Here is a 22,445-nt window from a genome sequence, read left to right as displayed (position 1 = left end):
CACGTGTCACATTGTGAGTGTGCATATGGGCGATTTTATACCGTCAAGAGATTTGGTGTAGAAGGAAAAAAAGAAGGGGACAGAGTACAGAGCCCTGGGGGACTCGGGTCAACAACGTAAGGGTTTAAGTGGTTATATCTCAATCAAAATGCTAAACCAGTTTTTGAACGCATGTCTAAAATTATACTTTAGATAAATATCACATTGTCTCGTGCAGATTTAATCATCTTTCTTCTATCCAAAAGATGAGCGTAATCTCCGGTTATTTAAAATGCAGCCAGCCTAACACTGATTTGCTCATAAATGATCATAAAACTAGAAGGCAAAAATAAATAAAATTAAGAGTCTTAAGAAGTTTTAGTTTTGACTTCTATTTCATACCACAGAAATGACAGATTCAAATTGACTAAGACCAGGCAAACTTGTCACGATTAGACACAACCAAAACACCACAGCCCATGATATCGTCTGTCTGGTAGATACTTCAAATGTACGAAACCGTCACAAAAAAAGCGAAAATGGCAGATCGACAAGCTCAAATGCGAAGCGTTTCAAGCTTGTCGATTATATATATATATCTTTTTTTTAAGATTTTTTGGGGGCTTTTATTTGCCTTTATTGATAGACCACAGTAGTTCGACAGGAAAGGGGGAGAGAGATGGGGGGGTGCTTGGACCGCTCGGCCCAGGGGCGTTAATTTATGAAAAAACACAAAAATAAAAATATGGAGATAGGTTGCTGCCCGACAGCAACGATATCACACTCACTCATCTGTACCCAACCAACACATGTGTCCATGAACTCACCTGGCAGAGAGCGGACGTTGTTCAGGGTAATCTTCTGTTTGGGTTGCATCACTGTGGTGTCTGTGTTTTCTGAGGAGGTAAATGTAACAAAGTCAATTTGTGTCACTGTTTTGGGCATGTCATACTTTAGATGAAAATCTTCAAAAGAATGTGAAATTGTTATAATAATAAGTTTTATTTGTAACACACTTTACATTTGAAACAAATCTCAAAGTTCTACATAGCATACAAAGTCAAGAAAAGAGATGCACATTTAAAAACGATGACGACGATACAATGTCAAACAATTGCAGACCACTCCCCCCCTCCAACTTATACAAATATACACCACTAAGAAAATTAAGTTAGAAGTATAATTACGTTTTCCTTTGACTTGCTTGGGATTCCTGAAGACGAAACGGTCCAGGAAGCGGATCAGAGTGAAATCCTGCAGCGGATCTCCAGAGTACTGGATCAGTTCTCCCTGGACAACACAAACACACACACATCCAGGTCTAGGAGAACAGTAGGACTGTCACCGACAAACAAATTCCTTAAAACACATTGACTGCATTGATGATATGTTTTTTAGACATCAGTGTCTGTTGAGATTGTGAATTCTTAACTCCCCCAGACTGACTTTGGCATTTGTTTAAAAAAAAAGGTCAACACCAAAGTGGCCTTGCCGCTAAAATGATGAAATTCCACATCAATCCACATGGGATGTTATGGGAATCTCTTTTTTTGGATTCTCTAGAGTCGTCACTGACAGCAGAAGCCTGGAACTCTGGGGAAATAACACTGCATTTGAATTGCCCAGACCAAGAGCGTCCGTTTATCACCCGTAAACCATACCTGTATGATGGTCTTGGCAAACAGAGACACTGAGGGGTGGTAATGTGCCGAGAGCTGGAAGAGAGACAGACAGACAGACAGAACAGCACATGAGAGAAACGATACATTTACAGTTACATGTGAAGAAGAAGGTAGAATATAATAGATATATTGTGATGATAAAATCAAACTAACTAATTATGTCAACCAGACCTCATTTTTGTCCGGGCACCCTAGACTGCAAAATAAATAAATAATAATGTTGCAAATGGCACATAAAAAGGAGAATTTTGTGCTAGAAGGCTTTTTTACTTTTAGTTGTCGTTGTGCAAAAACGTCTATCGCGAGACTTCGCAAGCTCCATACAAGTGGATGGAGCTTGCGAAGTCTCGTGATAGACAAGACTTCATGCTTTACGGCTGGAACACGCTACACATACAGTACTGTTGACATTTTTAAGGATTTATACCAAAAACATGGATTTTCGAGTGATTGAAATAAGCGAATTAGCACTAAAACCCAGCACCCCATTGAGGGCTTATGGTGGGGTAGGGGAAATAGCCAATACTGCGTTTTTGCACAAAATGACACCTGGACCACTTTGGTGTGGACCTAACAATGACAACTAAAGGTAAGAAAGCCTTCTAGCACAAAATTCTCCTTTAACGTCAAATGGACGGACCGCATCAGAAATATGGACCTCTATAGGGGCCGCTCGCAGACAAGGTCAGAGAGAGAAGGAGGAGACTGGCAGGACATTGTGTCAGGCACAGAGAAGAAGAGGTAGAAAACATGGTGCATCATCTACGTAGACCCACTGCGGTATACCTGCCAGTCTTAAGGTGCAGGGGCAAGATCCCAGAGTTGGGCACATCTTTGGATCTTTGTACCAGTATATAAATCTACATACCCGGTGTAACTCCCACAGTGTGGAGCGGTCAGCACCACAGTACAGAGGGTTTCTGTGCAGAGGGTCGTACGTCTCCAACTTCTTCCCTGGTAAGAAAGAAACAATGGTCATTCACAGCAACATGTTAATGTAGAGGACAGAACTCATATTTCACTGCTTTCTTAGTCTTATTATTATTATCTAAAATTCCACTACTTTCCCGGATTGAATGGCCTTAACAGCACACCTACCCTCCAGGTTCTGGTGATGTACCCATGATGCCGCGGGTCTGGGCGCTTCGGCGGTCCGTTCTGCACTCTGTCCTTCCTCCACTTTGTCGGCGTCCACAAAGCGCTCCTCGTCATCGTCAGCGGCGTCTTTGAACACCTCCTCCTCGATGTCCTACAACGGGAAGAAAATCATATTGATGAGACAATCTGAGAACCCGGGATGTTCCTTTTTAGGATGTTTCCATTAGGGTCCTACGTATTCAATTCCTCAAAGATAACAAAATTAACACAAATGCAAAAGGTATCATCAACAAATACAAACACTATGTACTAAAGAGATGGGGAAAAATACGTTAATATACCCTTTAGTCTCCTGATAGTTGTTAAGATCTGAGGGCAATTCTACGAATGCCTTCTAAATCAGTAGATCTCACACTTTCAAGTTTCCAAAAATGTTCAAAAATAGCAGATGTACAATCTTGCAATGTGAGGCTGAGCTTTAAGCTTGTACATCTGCTATTTTTCCAAATTTTTGTTTAAAGGACCTATAACATAAAACTTTTTCAAATATTTTGGTGTTTTTTTGGGCTCCCCTATGTGTTTAGTATCCCCACAAATAAGCAATTTTGAACAATGAGGATTTCACATCATATAGGGGCTTTTATGGAAATTTCTCTCAGGAACAGCTCAACTGATTTGGTCATACGCGTGATGTCATCAGTATCACCCTACATTGTGTAATTCCTCCTTCAATCTTCAGTTCCAAATTTGCATTTCCACTTTGTTTACAATGTCCACCATTGTTGATTTTCCAAGTTGGTATGGAATGGAAACAGGCCTGGGTTTATCTAGCATCAGTATTATAATGACTCAAATATTAAATAATTTGAACCTCAGGACCGCTTCAAAGTCCAGAAAGAAATGACTTGGACTGGTTATATCAGAGTGGTGATTGAGGGTCAAACCATTAGAAATAAGTTTGAGGAACATAGACAATGACATTACATATTAAAAACAGTTTTAAAATGAATGTTATTTCTGCTTTAAGATGACACAGATGCTTTCCCCAGCTAGCTTTCAAATGAGAATTGAATACATTAAATGTCAATACGAGGTCATTTAAAATCGAATCTTTTTTTAATGGTAGTGTATCGAGAGAGAGGATTTTTGACCAACGTAGCAACAGCAACCATCGCAGCAGGACTTGACAAAAGGGTCATGTCATGTCGTGAACTACACAACTCACCTTGTTGTAGCCTGGGATCAATGCCATTTGGGGATTCCTATCCGGTCGGGAGCGGAAATAACTTACGTCATTGTTGTAGTCACTAGCTTTGAGTCATCAGGCCTGAACCACCAAACCGGAACCAGAATTACCCGAAATAATTCACCGCAATTAAGGGCATCATAATTTTAGGGCCTACCCAATAAAACCCTTGATGCAGCGTAGTTTAGCTTATAATAGTTTGTTTGGTATATCCATCTTCTATTGCAACTCTTCGCGACTGGCAAGACTAAACTAGTAGTTCGACTAGTACTCGATTCAGCATTTAAATGGGGATTGGGGGAACCAAAACAATTAAATGGGGATTGGGGGAACCAAAACAATTAAATGGGGATTGGGGGAACCAAAACAATTAAATGGGGATTGGGGGAACCAAAACAAAGCGGCACCGAAAAACCGGAACCAGCAAACCGGAACCACAATCTTTTTCTTTTTTCCCCTTGTGTGATCGTAGACTGGATCACACGGGCCAGTTTGGAACAAAAACCAGGCTTTCCTCCGAGGTGGAAAGTCTGGTGGCGCGAGGTTACCGTGTTGTTGTCCTGCAGCAGGAGGCGGAGTTCCGGCTTGTTCCTCATGACCTCTGACACCAGGAAGAGGGCGCCGCAGGCGAAGGTGGCGTTCTGCTCCTGGCTGACCTGCAGCAGCCTCTTGACGAAGGCCTTGACCCTCCTCAGCACGATGTCCGCCTTCATGGACTTGTAGAGCAGGTTGAGGAACATGCTCTGTCTGGAGCTCACGCACAGGCCCGGGTCCAGAAGCTTCCTGAAAAACCACAAAAAAGAATAACACTTTACACCAACGTTTCTATATTTTTTGGGGGGGATCTCGACGCACCTCACGGAGCCACACGTGTTCTATTTGTTTTTATTTTGTATGGTATGGTGGGGCCCGAGATCATTAAATGTGTGCAGCCAGGTCAGTTCGGGTCTTAACTTTCAGGGCCGTTGAGAACTCCAATTAACACCATTATTATTTTAATAGCTGAAATGGCTGATCTACAAGCTTACAACGTGCTCTGCTATTTCCGATTATCTCAAATAATTGTGATTAGACGATTATGTATTAGTAGTATACTACCAGTCTGAGTCTACCTGTAGAGAGCTACGTAGTAGCGGTCTGAGTTGGCCTGCCGAGTCTAACAGACACCAGTATACCTGTAGAGAGCCACATACCGTAGTAGCGGTCTGAGATGGTCTACTGAGTCTAACAGACACCAGTGTACCTGTAGAGAGCTACATACCGTAGTAGCGGTCTGAGATGGTCTACTGAGTCTAACAGACACCAGTGTACCTGTAGAGAGCTACGTAGTAGCGGTCTGAGTTGGCCTGCCGAGTCTAACAGACACCAGTATACCTGTAGAGAGCCACATACCGTAGTAGCGGTCTGAGATGGTCTACTGAGTCTAACAGACACCAGTGTACCTGTAGAGAGCTACGTAGTAGCGGTCTGAGATGGTCTACTGAGTCTAACAGACACCAGTGTACCTGTAGAGAGCTACGTAGTAGCGGTCTGAGATGGTCTACTGAGTCTAACAGACACCAGTGTACCTGTAGAGAGCTACGTAGTAGCGGTCTGAGATGGTCTGCTGAGTCTAACAGACACCAGTGTACCTGTAGAGAGCTACGTAGTAGCGGTCTGAGATGGTCTGCTGAGTCTAACAGACACCAGTGTACCTGTAGAGAGCTACGTAGTAGCGGTCTGAGATGGTCTGCTGAGTCTAACAGACACCAGTGTACCTGTAGAGAGCTACGTAGTAGCGGTCTGAGATGGTCTACTGAGTCTAACAGACACCAGTGTACCTGTAGAGAGCTACGTAGTAGCGGTCTGAGATGGTCTACTGAGTCTAACAGACACCAGTGTACCTGTAGAGAGCTACGTAGTAGCGGTCTGAGATGGTCTACTGAGTCTAACAGACACCAGTGTACCTGTAGAGAGCTACGTAGTAGCGGTCTGAGATGGTCTGCTGAGTCTAACAGACACCAGTGTACCTGTAGAGAGCTACGTAGTAGCGGTCTGAGATGGTCTGCTGAGTCTAACAGACACCAGTGTACCTGTAGAGAGCTACGTAGTAGCGGTCTGAGATGGTCTACTGAGTCTAACAGACACCAGTGTACCTGTAGAGAGCTACGTAGTAGCGGTCTGAGATGGTCTGCTGAGTCTAACAGACACCAGTGTACCTGTAGAGAGCTACGTAGTAGCGGTCTGAGATGGTCTGCTGAGCGTCCATGGCCTGGAACAGCAGCATGAGAGCCTGCACCGCCGTGTTGAACCGGACCATGTGGACCACCTTGAACAGCGTGTCTAGCTGCTCCTTCACCTAAACAACAACAACAACCACAGTTAATCCAACTGCTCTTTCACCTAAACAACAACAACAGTTAATCCAACTGCTCTTTCACCTTAACAACAACAACAGTTAATCCAACTGCTCCTTCACCTAAACAACAACAGTTAATCCAACTGCTCCTTCACCTAAACAACAACAACAGTTAATCCAACTGCTCCTTCACCTAAACAACAACAACAGTTAATCCAACTGCTCCTTCACCTAAACAACAACAGGAGTGCAACAGTTAATCCAATTGATCCATTATAAATTGTTTTCCCTTTCACCCCCAAAACAGCAGTTTAAATAGCCAAAGAAGCAGATCTCCCAACAAGTCGTAATGCGAATACCTTGTTGCGAGCTTGTGGATCGGCTGATTTTGATGCTGCTGCATTAACTCATTTTGCGGAGGGACCTCAAATAACATCATTTAGTCTGGGAGGTTTACCTTGTCATCGCCTGCCTTGGTGTAGGGATAGGCGCGGTTGACGCCGGTCAGCAGCGCGCCCAGCATCTTGGAGTTAACGTCCTTGTTCTTGACGCAGGCACGGAAGAAGGAGAAGTACATGGAGATGAGCTTTGTGGCCAGCTCCGCCTCCTCGTGACTGAGCAGCACCTGAACGTGGAGGAACAACAAATACGGTACAAAAACGCAATTACAATACAAAAGAATAATATATCTGATGTCGGGATAAAATACAACATGCACAGGTCTCCACCAGGAGGATAGGAGTGTGTGTGATGTTTGGCAAAATGTTTAGGAGCAATATAAACTTTTTGTGTTTTTTTGCAACAATTGTCTTCATTTTGTTGAGGAAATGCAGAGCCAGATCACTCATAGCATCTCTGAGGACAGAATTCTGGATGAGCAGGACATGTGCAGCATTTTGTACAAAACGGGCCACTCCTGAAAACTTTGGAAGCCAATCTTAGCCAATCAGTGTAGAATCTGAGAAATCCAACAGACTCGTCTTGATCACATGACTATAGATCATGTGTACCGATTTGCGTGAGATTTGGATGAAATCTGTGCGACTAACGTAAACAATGTGTTTTCCAGAAATCAGCCTCATGGTGGCGCTATAACCGGCAGATATGTATGCAGGGATGCAGGGAAATGTTTTTCCATGGCCTCTAGGGAGTGCGCATACATACAAGTTGTATACAGATCGATGCAGTTATAGGTAAAAAAGAAATCACACCCGTGTGAACTGAATGGTGTAAGGTCTTATATAGACTGATCAACTGTGGTCTGACGTAATGTCTGACGTAATGAAATCACACCCATGTGAACTGGGTGACCGTAGCAACCATGCTCATTTTTTGAGCACAGACAGACATACACGTAAACTAACAAAGCCAGTCGTAGGAGTGGTTTACACTAGAGACTGACATTTTGTCGGGACTCCCGCGGGACACGGGATTCCCACGGGATTCCCGTGGGATGGGATTAATATTTGTATTAATCCCGTGATCGGGACGGGACGGGAATGAAAGTCAACGGGAGCGTGCAGGAGCGTGAATGACGTTGGTCGCGCTGCCAAATTCCAACCAAAAGAACAGAAGCACCCATTTTTGTTGTAGTCATCTTTCTGTGAGCCAACACTCTTTTGACTTGCTGACGCAAATCAAAAGAACTACATACATAGTTACCCATAATCCAGCAGTGCTAGTGCTTCCACAACACAAAAACCTCCTCCATGCAATCCATGCGGGCTGGATGTCTTATAAAGTTTTATATGAAGACATCGCAATGCGGCCGTGTATGATTCTGCATCGCGCCGGTGCCGTGATTTAATTGATTATTTATAGCCAGATCATCCTGATGCATTTGTTTCCCCTGGCAGTGGCAACGTTGCAACTTTCAATTGTGATGCTACGTTAGCTACATGCTAACGCTGTTACTGTTAGCTATAGCTCCCTGAACAGCTGTCTGAGCGAATGTTCTACAATACATCGTCTCCCTTCTTTCTCCCAACCGAGTCCCATACACCAGTGGTTCCCAAACATTTTCATGTCAAGGACCCCTAAATCGACATTTATTAGCCCGCGGACGGACCCCCATTTGAAAAGATGCCAGGGGCAGGGACCCCCATAAGAGAAGATTTTTTATTACGGTTCTAGCTGTGATTCTCAACCATTTTAATTTCAAGGACCCCCAGTTTGACATGCATTAGTCTACGGACCCCCATTTAATGGCATTTTTATCGCAGGGACCCCCAAATTATATTGTAAAATCAATGTTAATGTACAAATGGAACAACATTTGGTTCCATTTGTACACTCCCATAACATAATTTGTTACAGACCCATAAGGGTCCATTTGGTTCCACTATTATTTAACTGGGGACCCCCTGGAACTCTCAAGGACCCCTGGGAACCACTGCCATACACAGACTTGTACACTGAATAATTATTCATATAGAGTTAAATTAACACTGAGGTTGTTTTTTTTTATCTTAATTGACAAAGCACTTAACTGTTAAGCTTTAAGTTCTGTTCAGGGAAAAAACGTGTCATAGGACTTAAATTAAGTGTCAGAACTGTATTTGGTAGTCAAAGTTAAATCCAACACTTTATTTATTTTAATTGTATTGGTAGGCTATCTGTCTTGAGAAGCCAGAAGTGATAGATAGATAGGCCTATAGATGGATAGATGGATCGATCGATCAATTGCCTAATGACAAAAAAAAAAAAAAAACAGGAGCGGGATGGGAGCGGGAGTAATTTCGAGTGGGAGCGGGATGGGATCAGGAGTCATTCTACAGGATTGGGACAGGATGGGATTTATTTTTTTACTCTGGCCCAGGATTGGGACAGGACAGGATTTTTTCTGTGGGAGTGGGACAGGACAGGAGTGAAAATCCACTCCCGTGTCAGTCTCTAGTTTACACCACTCAAAAAACAGGAATTGCCCTGTTATAGCGCCACCGTGAGGCTGATTTGGAGAAAAAAAATAGTTGCATGTCGTCCTCGGCCTAGTGGAAATGTGCGTGTATAATTTCACGGAAATTGCACACTGCGTTTGTGATTTGTGCCATTTTGTTCGAAACGGACCAATCATGTGAGCTTTGGAAGCCAATCTTAGCCAATCAGGATGGAAGATGGGAAATGGTGCGTGTTGATCACATGACTATGGAGATAGTGTATACCAAATTGTGTGATGGATGTATGGATAAATTGTGTACGAGTAATCTACAGAAATGCGTTTTCCCTAAATCGGCCTCATGGTGGCGCTATAACAGGTCGTTGAGGAATATTTGGGGCAGAGGTTCGTCGTTGGCATCCAGGGAGTGTGTGTGTGCAAAGTTTGGCATGGATCGGGCCAACGGTGCCGGAGATTAGCTGGTAACGGACGGACGGAAGGAAGGACACACGGACGGACGGACACACGGACGGAGTGCAAAACATACTCTCTCCCCATGCCTTCGGCCTGGTGGAGACAAACGAGTAAATAATCTATTAATTCAAAGTGAGCAGGACCTGGTTGAGGAAGCAGATGGCATAGTACTGGGCCTTGGGGCTGATGTTGGGCCTGAACACGAGGCGCTCCACCTCGCTGCACACCACCCCCTTCATGTTGGGGTGCTCGTGGAGCAGGGTCTCCAGGAGGTACGACGCCTTGGCCGCATTCTGAGTCTCGGGGTCCCCCACTTTGTTGACCACCTGTCGAGAGAGAGAAAGACTTAGTTTGATATGCGTCACACAAAAGCATCAAAAGTAGCAGATCTACAAGCTTGAAAGTTTTGAGCTTGTCGATCTATTTGATTCCTGAAAGGTTAACATTTTTGGACATATGATGTTTCCACCTGAAATAGATGATGTTTCCACCTGAAAGTGACGATATACAAGAACAAACACGAGAGTAAAGTTCTTTGGTTTCGGTTCCTTAATCACGCGAACCATAGTGTCCCCCCCCCCCCCCCCCCCCACCCCCCTTTTTCCCCTCACTGTATATGTTTCTTTTCCCTTTTTACCTCCATTATGATGAATTCCTGTACTGTTCTTTGTCTAAATAGAAGTGTCTATTTGTACGTCTCTAAATGTTTTGATGAATTGAACATGGTGGACCCTGTTGTAAACAAGTGTAATGCTTAATTGGGTCGTCCACTAACAGTTAACAGCCTTTGTATTGAGTTTGTGCTTGAAATGTACTGTAATTCTGCAAACTGTTAATAAAATAATCAATCAATCAATCCCTATTCTGGCGGGCGAACATTCGGCAAAAATAGTGAATCTAGTACAAGCTTGAGAGCTTGTAGCTCTGCTATTTTCGGTAGATATTTAGTGTAGAGGGGGAGCCTAAAATAGACCCCTGTACGTAAGTAAATAAACTTTATTTATCTAGAGAGAGATCTCACAAAGCGCTTTACAAACCTAACCTAAACATAAGGCATTAAAACAATTAGAAACAGAAAAATAAGACTGGTTGTTTGTTTTCCACTGCTTGGGAATCAATGCTCTATTATTTTCACCTGTATGAGCAGCGCCCTCTCCTGTTCGGGGCGGCTGCACAGCAGCCTGTGAGCGGTGGCCAGGGCCTTGGCCTTGTTGGCCGCCACGGTGTCGCGTGCCACCCCGTCCAGCGCGGTCACAAACTCGGCCATGTGGCGCTTCAGGCGGTCCTCGAAGTACCAGAGGACGAGTCGGCGGTCGCGGGAGTCCCGGTTCCCGCTGGCCATCTCCTCCAGCCGGTCGAAGGGCCGCTGGGCAAAGGGCCGCAGCTTGCGGTTCTCCGGCAGCAGGTCGGACAGGAGCAGCTCCTGCAGTGTGTCCAGGGCCATCATACCTAGAGTAGAGGATGGGTGTCGACATTAGGGTCCAAGTAGGAGCCGAATCAAAGCTGATGGCTACCAGGCATGGATAAAAATATTATCTCTGTCGGGTGGAAACCTCATATGTCCAAAACCGTTACTTTTCAGGATTCAAATAAAAATAACAGCAAAATATTTCTTTAAGTTGACAATCGATCGAATTTTAAAAACAAATGTTTCAGCATTGGCTCCATTTCAGGTACTACTGATATACACAGCTAGTACATAACAGCAAATACGATTTACTTTAACGCTAAAAATAATTAAAATTTGACCTATACCCATCTCTACCATTATGGAACCGAAACGGGGAATCAATAAGAACCAGAATCGATCCACAGAATCCGTCGGTAAAATCCCCAACGTTACCCCAGCCCTGAAATCCTACCCATCCGCCGGCTGGCCTTCTTGGTCACCATGCCAACGAGGCTCTCCACGTGCTCCAGCGTGTGCACAGGAGCGTCCTGGATCAGCACTGTCATGGCCGCCATTCGGTCGGGCAGCGTTCCGGTGGAGACCACAGACTTCATCCAGGCCGTGTTGGCGCCCTTCTGCATGCTCTTGCGGGTCTTGTACAGCTCGGCTTCGGCCTCAAACAGCTGCTGGGCCAGAGCTTTGTACTGGTTGACCACGGAGGCGTCCTGAGGAGGCGCCGAGGAGTCTGTGCTCTCCGATGAGTACTCAAAATCGTACCATTTACCGCCAGGCTTCACCAACAGGAACTGTGTCCAAAGAATTGTCAAAGGTATCGATTAGCAATTTAATTGTGTTGAGGCAAAAATTTAATACATGAGATCATGGGTGGAGCAGTACCTTAAACATTCAGGATGGTGGTACAATAGTTATTGGGGGAAAGGTGTCTTGACTCTTATAATATGCAAAATGTCAGAATATATTTAGGCAAAAGCTTGTTTATAGCACGATTCTTCCTCACCTGTCTGGGCTGGAACTCGAACACGCTGGCGCTCTGCTTGGCGTTCTTCCTGGCATTCTTCTTTGTCTTTTTGTCGTTGGCTTCTTGTGTGCCGTCTTTACTGGCCTCTGGATCTTTCTTGGCTTTGGCCTTCTTGCTTTCCTCCTGGTTGGTGTCCTTGGAGGATTGGCCTTCTGTCTGAGCAGTGTCCTGGGAGTACAGTAGGACTGTTATCATTAGTACTTAATCACCTGATCGCTGTTATTTGAGCTACTCGCAATTGTTTTGCATAATCCTTAGCATCTTCTCCGTTCATCTGTATCACAACGTTGTCCACTTTTTAAACTAGCCTCCCCTTTTGGGGCATTTAAAAAAATAGTTGATATCCTTTTTAAATACATTCCCGAAACTAGGAACAACAGCTGATATACAAAATCACAATGGGGCACATTGTGACACACTATGTCATTGTCTGTAATTACTTTGTGTATTTCAGTAACAGCTTTTGTATTTAAGTAACTTTTCATATCTGTCCTTTGCAATTTGTATTTTCAAAGCCTAAAGGCAAAACATAAATGTAACTAATATACTTCAATGTTTTGTGTGCTGCCAAAACCCCAACTAAAGGCCTATATTCATACTCCAGTTTTAGGTGATGAGGTGACCACCGTTTCGGTGATTATGGCCTGGATATAGCCGTCTGGACACCTTGGCTGGTAATCCAGTCTGGCAGTGTGCAGCGGGTTCGACTCCCGATCCCGATGGCCTTTACTGCGTGTCACCCCCCCATCTCTCTCCCCATTTCCTGTCAGCCTACTGTATACCTATCCCTCTATAAAAAATAAATAAAGGCAAAAGCCATAAAATGTTTCCCGATTATGACGACAGCTCTAACCTGGGAAGCTCCGCCCCCTGGCTCTTCTGGTTGGTCGGGTATGATCTGCTGCGCGGCGTACGAGCGGATGCCGATCTTGGCGATGAACTTCTCCAGCTCACCATCCTCCAAGTCGTCTATGGCTACCTTCTTTCCTCCGTCGACGAGCTCGTTCTCGTTGTCCTCGTTGAGGTGGGCGAGCATCACGTAGTCGGCCTGCAAGAAGCCGTGTGGAAAACGTCATGTTTCACAACAACAGCTGCCAAACTTTTCAATATTTATACAGAAGCACTTAACCAGTTTTTCTAGTTACTAAATAAAAATGTTTCAAAAATTGAAAAAAATAAATAGATATACAAGGCAAGCTCACATTGTGACGTGTTGTGTAGGTCGCCTATTTTTTGCGACTTTTGAGTGACGCTGTGGCATGATGACAAATTATAGGGAAATAATTTATGGGGGAAGAAACTGAAACCTGGAGATGCAGGTATATGCCGGACAGTAGCCAAATTGAGTTTATATTTGTATTTGTGCACCGACTTGATTGGATTGATTTGTGATGGATGTAGGACCCGCATTGGCACTTGGTGGGAGACGGAGTGTCTCTGTGGGTGGCCTCCAGCGGTTACAAGTAATGGGCTGGTTTGACAATGGGTGTAGGTAGGGTGAGCTATGAGATACTTGACCACATTTTGCTCACTGTTTAACTAATTTCTATTTCTTTGCTCATAATTTGGAGATAAGAGCATAAACGGCATAAACAAAATTGAGCAGTCCAAAACTAAAGGCTGCAGTGAAAGTGAACATCATTTGTTTATTGTACTCTATCGATGCGTTGTGTTGTGTTAAAGATTACATACATAAAACCGGTGTATAATAATAATAATAATAATAAGTGGTGAAAGGTTTTCTGTACTTTTACTGCTCCTGTTGATGGTTATGTCTTGAATAATTGAATACACGTACAGGACCACAATGGAAACAAGCCCTCAGGGATTTATGTGGTTAGCATCATTGTATAATCGTACCCCTTTGTGCAAACTATTAATAAAGAATCTATTAATCAATCAATCAATCAAAAGGTCATCTCTGTACAGTAAACACCATAGAGAACCACAGATTCCACTGAAGACATTAGCCAGCACATAATAATAGTATCATGAGTCACGACAATGTAATAATGAGCGTTATATTGTTATATTAATGTGTTTTGTTTGATTTAAAGTGTCTTTACTTGAGTTCCACCCCATCGCAACACATCCTCTATCCGCAGCTCGTTGTCTTCTTTCTGCGTTGGCTCTTGTGTTTTAGCCGCTGAACCTCCGGCTTTCTCGTCCTCCTCTTCGTCATGCTCGTCTTTTTCAGGCTCGACTTCGTGTTCATTAAACTCGTATTTCTTCATTGTTGTAGTCCTTTTATCTCCCTTCTTGTTTTTGGGAGCCATGCTGGAAAAGATGCAGCATGGATTACTATGGACGAATGACCCGGACGTGGAACGTGAACACACGGCGTTCCACTTCCACGGTGGAAAAATAGCAGATTTACAAGCCCAAGACGCGTTGCGGACGCGATACCTCGAGGTCTTGTAGATCTGCTATTTTCGGCGAACGGAATCCATATCTGTTACGTTGACGCCCTTTTAGCCAATCGGGAGGTTTGTTGTGCTGTACGTCACTTCCTCCTAGGGGCTACATGAAAATGTCATGAAGAAGGATGTCACAGTCATTAATGTCAACTGATTTCTACAGCATTTTGACTGCTTGTTTATCAGTGTGGTTGTTGTTGTTCTCTGTCCGATATTGTTTTGTCAGCAATGTGAACCTGCTTTTTGTTAACCTTTGCACAACAGAAAAGTGAAGCTTTTGACCATGCTTCACAGTCACACACTGTTGTCACTGTCATGCTGACATCACAATAGAATATAATTGTGTATGACGGAATTCAGTTGCCAGTGGATTACTCGCGTCAGTACAGCCACGCTTGCAATTTTCCTGGAATTGCACCTTTCTGGTTATTATTTCAGAGCAGAATGAGAACTCTGCTAATTGTAAACAGACTCGCTGTGTCCCATTTTCTTCCACTGGCATCAGGTAAGGAAGGTTACATGTGTGAAAGCAGTTGAGACGAATAACAGTACAAGTCCATAATTCATTCTGACCCCTCCCCGAAAGGGCCTAGCTGTCTTGACTCCTGACCCCTTATCAATAATTTATACATTATGGATAATTAGTGTGGACTTGACTGTTATTCGTCTTAAGTGCTTTAAGGATAACATGACAATTGAAAATACTTGTATCTAGCCCAAAATTTGAACTCTAAATGTCAGAATCGATAAATACATCTACAAGAGTTCAGATTTTTATTTTGGGCTAGGTTGCATCCATGCCATGGTAGCCCCATGCAAGGTAACAATTGAAGTATCACTCATTTGTGTATTTGTAAAGTATTCATATGGGCAGTGGCAGTACAATATTGAGGTATTTGTACCTTACTTGATTATGTCAAAATGTCAGTACTTTTACTTCTACTCTACACTACATTTCAGAGGCAAATATTGTACTTTTATTCCACTACAATGTTTTGCCAACTTTAGTTACCGTACATACACTTAAGTTGTAACTTGTAGCTTAATTGCAGATCTGCTATTCAAATGTATCTTTCGAAAATAGCACCCTCGCTCGCAATGTGTTGCAGTACAGTACATGTTAAATGGGACATTCTGCAAAATTAGTACTTTCTCTTTTGGTACATTAAGTACATTTTGAAGCCAAAACTTTGGTACTTTTACTGAAGTGAATGTTGAATTCAGAGTATTTCTATATTGCACTGCAGTATTGATACTTTTACTTAAATAAAAAGGCATGGACGATGTACCATGCCTATATGAATACGTTTGTGTCATGGCACCCCAATGAGAGAAAATTTGTGTTGGTATATTTTGTAAATGATTTTAAAAAAGTGGTGCATATGGTTGCAAGTTTGCAACTGGTTGTGACGCTATATCAACAAATTGTGCTGGGTGGGGACCACTTGGAAACCCCTCAAGGACCACCGGACACCACATCGAGAACCACCGGCCTAATACATGTCAAAATGGGGGTCCTTCCTTGTATTGACAAAAGTTTAGAATATCTGAAATAATGACGTGTAATATTCCAATTTCCGACACATTTCAGTGAGATGGAGAGTGGCATCCAGCAGACCTTGTTCCTCCAACTCCAGCTCCCAGGAGCAGCAGAGACACTCCATGTTGAGACATCTGACCAGCAAAATAAAATCCACCGGCCCCATTTCAGTGGCCGAGTACATGCGAGAGGTGCTCACCAACCCAGTGATGGTACTTTAACTTTATTCTGCATATGGGTGCAACAGTTCATCTAATTCAATGGTTCTCAAACGTTTTCAAGCCAAGGGCCCCCAAGTTGTTATGTATTGTCCCGCGGACCCCCATCTGAAATTGTTTTGTGCCAGGGACCCCTGGCACAAAACAAATGGCAGATGTACAAGCTCGCAGTTTTTGTATAGCCAACAACCTAATAATAAATTGATAAAGGGGTTAAAATGATTGTGATGCTATGTTAACTACTTTTGCTGGGGAGCCCCTGGAACCCCACCAAGGATGCCTGGGGATTCATTTATTTTTGTAACAGGGGTCTCTCAGCTCTTTAGTAAACAGAAAATACATTTAATCTGATTGTATATTATTTTCATGTGATCATCAGGGTTATTACGTGCGTAATGACATGCTGGGTCCAGAGGGAGACTTCATCACATCACCAGAAATCAGTCAGATCTTTGGAGAGGTTAGTTGTTTCTCCTCCTGTGTGTGTGTCTGTCTGTCTGTCTGTCTGTCTGTCTGTCTGTCTGTCTGTCTGCGTGCGTGCGTGCGTGCGTGCGTGCGTGCGTGCGTGCGTGCGTGCGTGCGTGCGTGCGTGCGTGCGTGTGTGTGTGTGTGTGTGTGTGTGCGCGTGCGCGCGCGCCTGAGCAGGCTTTTCTCTGAATACAAAAATAATTAGGCAATACAAAACTAGACGGGTACAACATAACCAGACATGCCCACTAATAATTAACACATTTTACAGTGCATGTTCTTTTTTTTGTCCTTGGCTGGCAGCTGCTAGGTGTTTGGTGTGTGAGTGAGTGGATGGGAGCAGGGAGCCCCGGGCAGCTGCAGCTGGTGGAGTTAGGCCCAGGACGAGGCTCCTTGGCCAGTGACGTCCTCCGAGTATGTAGCCTCCTGTCACACACACACACACCATGATGGAAGAACTCTTTGAAATAGACTCTGGATATAAAGCCTTGTTTACTTTACAGTATATACGGTATATAATATGATTATATCAATTAAGCGCTTTTCTGTTCACCTCTATCAGTTCTCGGCTCTATGGAGTAATCATTAATTTGAATGCTTCCAAAATGAAAAATATATCAAAGTTTGTGTCTCTGTACAGAGATTTGTGTGGTTTCAACATTCATTAATAATCAATTAAATTCAATTATTTAACTATAAAGGTTTTGTAATCAATTCATCGGTTTAATGATGTATAATTATATTCATCGTATTTTTTATTACGATGCCTAAAAGGACAAACGGAAATTAAAATTTGTGTCTGTCTGTCTGTCTGTCTGTCTGTCTGTCTGTCTGTCTGTCTGTCTGTCTGTCTGTCTGTCTGTCTGTCTGTCTGTCTGTCTGTCTGTCTGTGTGTGTGTGTGTGTGTGTGTGTGTGTGTGTGTGTGTGTGTGTGTGTGTGTGTGTGTGTGTGCGCGCGCGCGCGCCTGAGCAGGCTATAATTATATTCATCGTATTTTTTATTACGATGCCTAAAAGGACAAACGGAAATTAAAATTTGTATTCATCTGTTCCAATGTCCAATGCCAAAAACTTATTTGCATGACAATTAATCGTTAATTTAAAAAATTGTAATCGTGACAGCCTGGCTATCAACAGTGTGTAATAATATAATGCTTGTTGTGTGTGTGGTCTGACATGGTATGGTTGTGGGGTGTGTGTGCAGGTGTTCGGTCAGCTGCGCACGGTGCTGGGTGAGACGTCGGTGTCTGTCCACCTGGTGGAGGTCAGCCCGGTCCTGAGCCAGGTCCAGGCCACCTGCCTGACCGGGGAGTGCAACCAGGCGTCTGCGAGTGAAGATGAGCCTTGCTACCATCATGGCACCACCGCTGCCGGCCTGCCCTGTTCCTGGTACCGAAGCCTGGAGCACGTACCCCGAGGTATGCTGCAGACTGCTGCTGCTGGTCATTCACTGTTACGTTTCGTCGCTGTCTCATGGAGACCTTGTATGTCCAAAATCATTCTGATGGAGTAAAGTTCTCAGTCGCCACAACGATTTGGATTCTACAGAACTCTTTTATGGAACCATGTCGTGGACCGAAAATACTATGAACGTTTTCAGTTAGAAGAGTAATAGAAGTGTTCAAACTAGACATAGAAAAGAGTGTGTGAATTGGTCAAGCTAGTTTAGAATGCGTGTTCAGAAGCATCCTCCATAAAACCCTAACGGCCTCAGATATTTCATAAAAGTGAAGGTTAAAGCCTTGATTTCTTCAACTGGAATGTAAAAATATGAACAAAACATCATCATTCTGCATATTGTGCTTAGTTTAGGAAACGCTCAAATCACATATTGGGACTTTGCCTAACAAGTTTTCATTCTATTTTGCTTTAAACCATGCATTTCTTTTATTATTATAATTTTTGTTTTTGTTTTTTAAGCGTTTTAACAGTCACATTACGACGCATTGTGAGCTTGTAGAATAAGGATAAAGGATATTTTCACCACCTTTGTGCGACACTCTTGAAAAAAATACAAGAAATACGGAGATACAGGGTTTCTGCTCGACTGCAACGATGTGTATTGATATGTTCAGGTTTGAGTTTTGGTTCTTGTCTTCCAGGATTCAGCATCTATCTGGCTCATGAGTTCTTTGACGCTCTGCCGATCCACAAGTTCCAGGTCTGTTGACAACAAGTTATCATAACCATACAACTTATAACTTAGGTTTTCCTTTCCTATCCCTATTCTTGTGTATATATTGTACTTTTTTATATTACATGCTAGTTATTCTAGTATGCATATATATACGTAAGTTTACATTTACTATACATATATGTATACTGTATATAAATGTATATGATTTGCTTGTCCACAAATGCTACAAATCTCATTTAGATAGCATGTTATTTAGACAGATGCTAGGTTTGATGTTTGCCTGGTATTATAGTTACACTAAATGTATTCTCTTTGTACTCTAATTATCTGACCACCGATTGTTGACTATGGGGCGACTGTGGGGCGACTGTGGCTCAGGAGGTAGAGCAGGTCGTCCAATGATCCATGGGTCGGCGGTTCGAATCCCGGCTCCTCCTGTCTACATGTCGAAGTGTCCTTGGGCAAGACACTGAACCCCAAATTGCTCCCGATGTGCTGGTTGGTACCTTGCATGGCTTCCGCCGCAATCGGTGTATGAATGGGTGAATGTAATGCACAATCTATGTAAAGCGCCTTGGATAAAGGCGCTATATAAATGCACCATTTACCATTTACCATTTATGGTCTGTGGTGGCATTTACTCTGATCTTTAAACTAAGCCACTCTGGATAACGGCGTCGGAGAGCAGTCCTAATTTGTAAATTGTAAACCATCGCAGCTAAACTGGGGGTTTGCGTTGTGTCAGCTGACTGTGTGGGTGTTTGTGTGGGTTTGGTTGTGTTGCAGAGAACAGAGCGAGGCTGGAGGGAAGTGATGGTGGACATAGACCCAGAGAAACCTGGCCAGCTGAGGTTCGTCATCATCCCCAACCCCACCCTGGCCTGCACCCTCATACAGGTGAGAAGAACAAGCTTCCTATGCGTTACACAGAGGTCACAACATGCAGTAATAACTATAAGTATAGTCACACTGGAGCAAAGCACTGAAGCCCCGAGCTTCAGTGCTTTGCTCATGGGCACTTTAGCAGAGTTGGTGGGCCATAAAAGTGAGATTCTACTTTTAAACCATGTATCCTCACGACGGCTCACCAGGGGGCCCCAGCCCACAGGTTGAGAACCAATGCGATATACAGTACTTTACACAATCATAAGGTATATTCATTTTGATGATGATTAAGTGTTACTGTGATGTAACACTGTACTGTAGGTTCTCTCACACAGCCGTGTTCAACCTTTTATTAGATGAGTTTTATGTCATCTATATATCTATATATATATATATAGGGCTGTCACAATTATTACATAACCGCCTACCTACATTTTCCATATACCCTAGACCTAGATACAGCTGTTCACTGGTCACCAGTACGACACTGGTTGTACTGGTCAGCTCCCAATGACCAACAGTAGAACTGTGTGTGTGTGTGTGTGTGTGTGTGTGTGTGTGTGTGTGTGTGTGTGTGTGTGTGTGTGTGTGTGTGTGTGTGTGTGTGTGTGTGTGTGTGTGTGTGTGTGTGTGTGTGTGTGTGTGTGTGTGTGTGTGTGTGTGTGTGTGTGTGTGTGTGTGTGTGTGTGTGTGTGTGTGTGTGTGTGTGTGTGTGTGTGTGTGTGTGTGTGTGTCCACAGGCGGATGAGAAGAGACAACATGTGGAGGTGTGTCCAGAAGGTGGGGTTATCATCCAGCAATTGGCCAATCGGATTGCAGAAGACGGGGGTGCGGCTCTTATCGCTGATTACGGCCACGGTGGAACCAAGATGGACACCTTTAGAGTATGTTAGAGCAGTTAAACACTCTGTGTGTGCATGTGCGCGCATTCTTGCGTGAGTGCCTGCCTGACCAAACAAAGCATCAAAACTATTAGAACCGCAAGCTTGAAATGCGCTGCGAAGCGTTGTTTTGTTTTTGTAGATCTGCTGCTTTTGCTTATTTTGAATTTGAATCCTGAAAAGTAACAGTTCATAAATGAATTACATTTGATTCAAAAGACTAAATAAAAAATTGCTGTCCAAATAATCACTGCCATGGTGTCTCTGCTCTGCATTCTCCTCTCTCCGCCAGGGGTTCAAAGGTCACCAGCTGCATGACGTGCTGTCGTCTCCGGGTGCCGCTGACCTCACGGCCGACGTAGACTTCAGCTACCTGAGGGGCGTGGCCGAGGAGGGGGGGGTGGCCTGTCTGGGGCCGGTCACGCAGAGGCTTTTCCTGAAGAACATGGGCATCGACGCCCGGCTGCAGGTGAGTGGCAGTGTTGATTTCGTCGACTAAAACTATGGTGAAAAATGTTCGCCGACTACCTTTTTTCACTGACAGACTAAATGAAAACTAAGCTACGATGACTAAAACTAAGACTAAATATATTGACAATTTCATCAACAAATAAAAACTACACTAAAATGTTACGGAGGGACTAGTGGAGAAGAGATCCAGTAGAACTAAAAGACAAGTCTTGGTTGCGCTCTGGTGTTGCACTCTGAAAATAGCAGATCTACAAGCTCGTTTTCAGCATTCAACCGTGTGTAAAGTGTAAAATCAAGCATTACGGCGCCATAAAGACCCGCCAAAATACATTTTAGTCGACAAAATAAACAGTAGACTAACACTAATACATTTCAGATGACTAAAATATGACTCACACTAATACATTTCAGATGACTTATTTAAAAGACAATGACTAAATCAAACTTCAAAATCAACACTGGAATGCAGGACGCTTTGTATTATATAGGGCTGCAACTAATTGATTATTTCCTTTTATTATTATTTATTTACTTTTTAGATCAATTGAAGAAGTGCAGGTTTTTTATACATTTAAAAGAAATCAACGGCTCGATCAACCACTTAAAGGACGACTTCACCCATTTTCAACCTGGCTTCATATAATAGGTCCTCACTAATGCTCATTATAATATGGAACCATACATTTCACTTTACATTTAAATAAAAAAAACATTATATCTGTATCACCTGTCGATTACATGCCCACATTCCCAGTCATATTGTGCACGATTTTAAGAATATATGCCAAAAACAAATTGGGGGGATTTTGTTTTTGCATATATTCTTAAAATCGTGCACAAACAGTCCAAGAGAATCTGGTGATGCCATTGTCTTCATTAACCCTGTTGTTTGCCTTTCACCTGGCCAGGTTCTGCTGAGGAACTGCACCGACCCGTCCACCAAGAAGCAGCTGATCCAGAGCTATGACATGCTGACCAACCCCAGCAAGATGGGAGAGCGCTTCCACTTCTTCAGCATGCTGGCTCCCAGCAGGCTGCACAGACACAGACCACAAGCAGCACAGGGCCTGAAGATGGAGAGGAAGAACCCAGCGCCGCTCCCCGTGGCCGGCTTCACCGAACTCAACCTATGATGTCAGAACTTGTAGGGTTCTCCATGTGGGGGTCCTGGAACCCCGAGGGGGTCGTTGAAAAGGGTCCAGCGGGATCCCCAGTTAAGGTAGCTCTCTCCACCGTAACAGACTACTAGAGATTACTACAGACTGGCAGTCGAATAAAGTCGGGATATCAGTTGGTTGGAATGTCTG

The 22,445-nt window shown here is 43.6% G+C and overlaps 2 protein-coding genes across 4 annotated transcripts in view; one reads left to right on the top strand and one right to left on the bottom strand.

Moving 5' to 3' along the window:
• The window catches only part of cebpz (CCAAT enhancer binding protein zeta), a 24,535-nt gene extending 10,108 nt beyond the window's left edge, over positions 1 to 14,427 (bottom strand). Inside the window, exons 1-14 of the mRNA XM_079526581.1 lie at positions 14,188 to 14,427; positions 12,975 to 13,169; positions 12,101 to 12,289; positions 11,555 to 11,888; positions 10,828 to 11,141; positions 9,836 to 10,018; positions 6,801 to 6,968; positions 6,204 to 6,343; positions 4,554 to 4,788; positions 2,760 to 2,910; positions 2,530 to 2,615; positions 1,641 to 1,694; positions 1,167 to 1,269; positions 807 to 875 (exon numbers count right to left, since the gene is read on the bottom strand). Of these exons, the coding sequence (XP_079382707.1) occupies positions 807 to 875; positions 1,167 to 1,269; positions 1,641 to 1,694; positions 2,530 to 2,615; positions 2,760 to 2,910; positions 4,554 to 4,788; positions 6,204 to 6,343; positions 6,801 to 6,968; positions 9,836 to 10,018; positions 10,828 to 11,141; positions 11,555 to 11,888; positions 12,101 to 12,289; positions 12,975 to 13,169; positions 14,188 to 14,397 (2,431 nt within the window). The 5' untranslated portion in view covers positions 14,398 to 14,427. The remainder of the gene's footprint in view (positions 1 to 806; positions 876 to 1,166; positions 1,270 to 1,640; positions 1,695 to 2,529; positions 2,616 to 2,759; positions 2,911 to 4,553; positions 4,789 to 6,203; positions 6,344 to 6,800; positions 6,969 to 9,835; positions 10,019 to 10,827; positions 11,142 to 11,554; positions 11,889 to 12,100; positions 12,290 to 12,974; positions 13,170 to 14,187) is intronic.
• The window catches only part of ndufaf7 (NADH:ubiquinone oxidoreductase complex assembly factor 7), a 26,788-nt gene extending 4,343 nt beyond the window's left edge, over positions 1 to 22,445 (top strand). The window contains exons 1-11 of one of the 3 annotated variants that reach the window (XM_079526583.1): positions 14,647 to 15,043; positions 16,130 to 16,290; positions 16,676 to 16,756; positions 17,068 to 17,178; positions 17,969 to 18,182; positions 18,867 to 18,925; positions 19,688 to 19,798; positions 20,527 to 20,670; positions 20,960 to 21,136; positions 22,047 to 22,287; positions 22,334 to 22,445. In XM_079526583.1, coding sequence (XP_079382709.1) covers positions 14,983 to 15,043; positions 16,130 to 16,290; positions 16,676 to 16,756; positions 17,068 to 17,178; positions 17,969 to 18,182; positions 18,867 to 18,925; positions 19,688 to 19,798; positions 20,527 to 20,670; positions 20,960 to 21,136; positions 22,047 to 22,271 — 1,344 coding nt within the window. In that variant the 5' untranslated portion in view covers positions 14,647 to 14,982 and the 3' untranslated portion in view covers positions 22,272 to 22,287; positions 22,334 to 22,445. Of the gene's footprint in view, positions 1 to 14,646; positions 15,044 to 16,129; positions 16,291 to 16,675; positions 16,757 to 17,067; positions 17,179 to 17,968; positions 18,183 to 18,866; positions 18,926 to 19,687; positions 19,799 to 20,526; positions 20,671 to 20,959; positions 21,137 to 22,046 lie in introns of those variants that run through there. The other 2 variants (XM_079526582.1, XM_079526584.1) reach the window with 2 other exon arrangements.

Source organism: Electrona antarctica (assembly GCF_951216825.1).
Source record: "Electrona antarctica genome assembly, chromosome: 17".
In the NCBI taxonomy this organism is placed as follows: Eukaryota; Metazoa; Chordata; class Actinopteri; order Myctophiformes; family Myctophidae; genus Electrona; species Electrona antarctica.
The sequence above is the reverse complement of the archived record's forward strand: the minus strand, read 5'-3'. Positions and strand labels throughout refer to the sequence as shown.